The sequence below is a fragment of the Teleopsis dalmanni genome, chromosome 1, assembly GCF_002237135.1.
Source record: "Teleopsis dalmanni isolate 2A chromosome 1, ASM223713v2, whole genome shotgun sequence".
Taxonomy (NCBI): Eukaryota; Metazoa; Arthropoda; class Insecta; order Diptera; family Diopsidae; genus Teleopsis; species Teleopsis dalmanni.
This window is the reverse complement of record NC_051846.1, coordinates 137659269-137664315: the sequence shown is the minus strand read 5'-3', so window position 1 is coordinate 137664315 and position 5047 is coordinate 137659269. Positions and strand designations below refer to the sequence as shown.

Here is a 5047-nt window from a genome sequence, read left to right as displayed (position 1 = left end):
TAAATTAAATAAAATTTAAGACATCACATTCAAAAAAAAAAAACATTTCAACCGAAAGTTATAGGCCTCCAGAAAAAGGTGGATTTTTCAAGAGGTTTCTTTCTAGCGTTTACCCTTTTTGTCAATTGGCTACTTCCTTAATGGGCTACGCAATCAAAATATTGCAGAAATACCTATTGGAACAATATAATCTTATATATTGAACCTGTAAGTTGGCTTTCACACTTGTGTGCTATCATCCCACTGGTATATTTTCGATAACAATATTTCAAGTTGTTGATCGCTTCGGTTGTACGATAGACGTTGACTACATAAAATCTCTAATTCGCGGAACTATGGCCAATACACGACTTCAGTTGTTCGAGAATTAGATTTCCAACTTCCGTTATTTTGGAGACAGTTATAGCACCTTGTGCTTGATATGTGTGCGATATGGGGTTCAATTAGATTTTCAATAAAGTCGTTTTTATGGACAGTGCTACGATTTTATTATATTTTATTCAGTCTTAAAAATGTAATCTTTAGAATGAATGCGTTTTAGTTAAAATTTCGGATATATTTGTATTTGTTTGAAATTTATTAAATAAATTTTGTATAAATTAAATTTGGTTATAATAGAAACTTTTAAATTTTGCTTTCGTATACCTAATTACAGTTCCATTTATAGTTAATATTCGTCATAGTCACCAGATAGGTAATGAATCAATTAACAACTAATCGCATACACTGTGAGACTCATATAGATGTGAGACCATATAGCATAGATTAGATAAGAGAAGAATAAAAGGTCTTTAAGCTTGAGTAAACTCGCTGTTCGTAGGCTTTCTGGATTACTTATGAGTTGAGTATATCACTTTGTAGGTGATTCTTTTTTCACTAATCTGGCAAAGAATTCGCAAGTAGACTTATCGGATCACTTTGTCTGGAAAATGGAATATTATAGTTTAAGAAGGGTGAAGTTGGGAGTTTTATTTAAAAAAATTTTTAGTGTAAGTCGGTCAATCTTGGTCCTTTTAGGATCAACTCAATAAACAATAGTTGTCAACAGTTGTCTGCAATCAAGAACATCTGTTTAGAGTTTGAGAACAACTTCCTTTATTTCATTTCAAGTTTATGTGTTCTGTACAAAAAGGTATTCTTACTTATCATCTATTGATTATTATTGAGTCAATTGAAAGTATTGCAAGTTTAAAACTCTAAAACTTTAAAACTTCAGAACTCAGAACTTTGATATCGAGCCAGATAAAGAAATCTGATTTAAGGAAAAATATAAAATAAATTTTAGTGAATTGAAGATAACTTATATCTGGTTTTATTACCGGTTTTCGATTGCGATTTCTTTTCTTATTGTTTGAATAACTAATGTAAAAATCATATATCATTAGCACTTATTATAGCACTAATATTATAATTCTGTTAGTGGTAGTGTAAATAAATCAAGTAAAAAAGCTTAGAACTTTGAATTTCAATATCTCAAGAAATAGACTATATGAGTATATAGTGTAGTAAAAAAAGTTATTTTACTAAAATTTGTTGTCAAATCGGCGTAAACGGGAAATCTCAATCGTACTAAGAATATGCTATCAAAACAGAAGCTCTCAACACTAGTGAAAATCATTGGTAGATTTGAGACTGCTCATTTAATCCACAAACACGGAACGATGTTGAAGATATCATTGGAGCTAATCTCATAACCTTCTCTAAGGCACATGCTTTGTAAGGAACTGTCAAAGGACCTAACGCGTGTTGCAGTTGAAGATGTCAAAATTGTGATAGGTACGGATCAGAAATCGTTTTCGATTGATGCACCTGTATTTTCGAACAATTTTAAATAAAAAATTTGAGCTGATCAGTTGAAAAAACAGCACATAATACAATAGATTATATTGAAGCACTTAATTCAGGAAGAATATAAAAAGAAATTGAGCTGTTCCGTGTATTAGAACTATACTATATTTTATTCTAACTAAATCGCAATTTCAACCGATACTAAGTATTATGAAATATAATAGTATTTTTACTAAGTATACTAAGTATATATACTAAGTATTATAAAATATGATAGTATTTTTATTTTATGATTTTCCAATTTGAATTGAGATTTAACATAAAGAGTTATGAATAAAAATAAGAATAAAAAAAATAAATAAATAAAGGTTTTAATGGATCATTTTTGGCAATTTGGCGAAATGATGCTTAAAGAATTAAAATAAGTGTACACTAAAGACTTGGAATATTGAATAGAAAGCAGAAGTTTAATGGAAAAAATAGGCATTGGGTGTATTATTCCTGATTTGACTACAATCGCAGCCAGATATTAATATTACGTGGTGCTGTCTAATATTTTAAATTCGGGCATTTTATTTTTTATATACCAGAGAATTCACAAGTGAAATGACTGAGTAACAATACAAATAATCCAAATAAGAAAATTAACCCAAATGGCAGATACACTAACACGTGACTTGAAGTTCATTAACAAAGATAATGTAAGCGTATGGGAAGAACAGAACTCATCGCCGAAGACTGTGTGGGTTGAGAACCTAAGTTGTAGTAAAATCTATCAGTCTAATATTTAGAAAAAAATAACAACCGCTAAAGACATAATAATTGCTTCGCTTGAATCATTCAAAATAAAATATTTATTTCAAAATACAAAAGAAAATAAAAAGAAAATCATATGTGAGCCATAAACTTTTATGGCCATTAACTGAAGTAGAGGAGCTCTGTTTATTCTCGACTATTCGTGCTAATATTTATTATCGTCTTAATTAAAATAATTATTTATAATAAGCGTGAAACTTTTATTCCATACTCACTGATACATTGATATCCTTGCTTACCGAAGCCCCATAGAAACAGATTGCAGAAGGCGCAGAACGTCGGCTGACGAAAAAATTTCGCCACGAAACGGTGGCCGTTAATTTCGTGCGTTCTAAAAACAAACAAAAAAACAAAAAACCGAAATCAGCGAGTTTGTTTGGCAATAAAATTTTTTGCAGTGCATAAAGTGAAAGTGTCAACAAACTTTTGATGTTTGATGGCTCCCCGCCGGTTAGTGATGCTGCGCGGTCTCGTGCGCTTATCCACATAGGCGCGTTCGTAGTGCGCGGCCCGTTCGTATTCTTCTTTTGAGTGTTGGCGCGGCAGCTCGAAGGAATGATGCTTACTGTAGTGGTGGTTGGCAGACGCACCGGAGTTGGTGCTGTAGTGGTCGCTGTAGTAGCCACTCGACATGGTGCTGCTTCCACCCGGCATGTCGCCCATGTCCCTATCCCTGTCCCTATCCCTGTCTCTGTCTCTGTCACGATCTCTTGTGCGTCCACCACTGCTGATCCCGGAGCTGCTGACACCTGATGAGGTGGTCGACGGTTGCTTGTAGCGTGGCTTTAAGAAAAAACAAGAAAAATTGTTATTGTTGTTATGTTGTTGTTGCGATTACTTACGTCGTACTGTTGTTGTTGCTGCGTACGAGTGGTGCGCGCTCGCTGGTTGCCAGTGTTGCCGTTGGTCTTCTGTTTTCGCACTTGAGCGCGTGTAAACATCATCTCTCAGCCGTTTCTGTTTAATTTGTTTATTTGGGTTTGTGTACACAAAACAAAATATTTTCATCCAAACAATCGGACTGAATTCAGCTGCGGATGGCTCTTTCTCTTCTTCTTCCCTGCGCTTAACGCTTGTTTACGATTTCCTTTGATTTAATTTATTTCTGCCGTTTGTTTTTTTTCTCAATATTTCTTTATTCTGTGGGTTTTTTTTTGTTTTTTTTTTTTTTTCAAATTCGGGCCGTGTCAGCTCCGCGTTGTGCGTCTTTGCGACATTTTGGCGTATTTTCTTTTTCTCTCGATTTTATTTTATATTTTAATTTTCGCTTCAGTTTGTGTAAAAAATGCATTAAATCATTTTTTATTGTTGAAAATCTGAAATTAAGAAAATTTTTATTTTTTTATTTGTTTATTTATTGGTAAATTATATTCAATTTTGCCATCGCAGCCAAAAGAATGCTTTCAATGCCATTTGAAAAAAAAAACTGAGTTGTAAAATTTTTGACAAACAAGAAATTCATCGCAACTAATTTTGATTGAAAGGTTGCCTTCTTAAAATTCAGAGATATATATTTTATATGATTTTGTTAAGACTTTTATTTTTTCTTTTTTGGTGGGACGTGTCCCAACAAGTGGCCCCACTGAAGTGAAGGATTAGTCGAAGACTTAATAATTAATTAATTAATTAATTAAAACTTAATAAGATTTATCTAAACATTTATTAATTATGTGTAAAATATGCTTACCACGGAAAATTAGAGAAAGAATAAAAGTTAAATTATTGAAATCTGCATGTTAACTGAAAAGAATAATGACTTCGATAACGAAACCTTTCGATATCATAAATATTAATAAATTATTTAAGGAGTACTTAAAAATTTATTGCTTCCATATATCAATTACTAAATGCATAGTTATAGAAGTTATAGAAGTAGCAATTAATTTTAATAAATATTATTTTCTGAAGTAAGATCTAAAATACTGCCAGACCCCACAAAGCTGTAATTAAGATTAAATCGAAAACAATAGACCATCTAATGAAAGCTAGTTATTATTAGAAAAAAGGAATAGTGCACTGAAACCTAAAAGATCTATTGTGCCCCCTTAGTTGGTTTCTTCAAGTCCGATTTCTTTAATGAAAGGCAGCATAGAGCCTATCTTTCTTAGTCTTGGATCCTTATGGTCCTCCTTAGTGTATCTTCCGCTTGTGCATCAGTGTTGGACACTCCACCAGCACATGATATGCAGTTTCTCTCTCTTCTTACAGTATCTGCAGTCTGAGTTGGATTGAATTCCTGACTTCGGTAGGTGATTATTCAATCTACAGTGACCGGGCAATAATCCCGCCATAATTCTTAGGTTATTTTTTGATTGTGCTATGCAATCTTTGAAGCGTTTTAGGTTGTAAGTCCCTAAAAGCATTTCAGATTGTGATGTCTTGGTAGCCTTTCCCAACAGAGTTCTCTGTCTTTTTCTCTGCCGTTAATAAGAATGGATAGAGT

The 5047-nt window shown here is 32.8% G+C and overlaps 1 protein-coding gene across 1 annotated transcript; it reads right to left on the bottom strand.

The window, feature by feature from the left end:
* Nucleotides 1-2784: 2784 nt before the first annotated feature.
* On the bottom strand, nucleotides 2785-3889 carry LOC119666298 (putative protein kinase C delta type homolog). The gene is made up of 3 exons (XM_038075580.1): nucleotides 3447-3889; nucleotides 3029-3387; nucleotides 2785-2935 (listed from the first exon to the last, which is right to left on the bottom strand). Exons 1-3 carry the CDS (start codon nucleotides 3546-3548, stop codon nucleotides 2785-2787), a joined length of 612 nt encoding a protein of 203 aa, XP_037931508.1. The 5' UTR covers nucleotides 3549-3889.
* Nucleotides 3890-5047: the final 1158 nt, after the last annotated feature.

Excerpts from the sequence above, each read along its gene's own strand:
- LOC119666298 (XM_038075580.1), bottom strand. The coding sequence starts at position 3,548 with ATGATGTTTACACGCGCTCAAGTGCGAAAACAGAAGACCAACGGCAAC. Across the intron at positions 3,388-3,446 it reads AGCAACAACAACAGTACGAC|CCACGCTACAAGCAACCGTC; the intron begins GTAAGTAATCGC and ends TTTTTCTTAAAG. Across the intron at positions 2,936-3,028 it reads GGAGCCATCAAACATCAAAA|AACGCACGAAATTAACGGCC; the intron begins GTTTGTTGACAC and ends GTTTGTTTTTAG.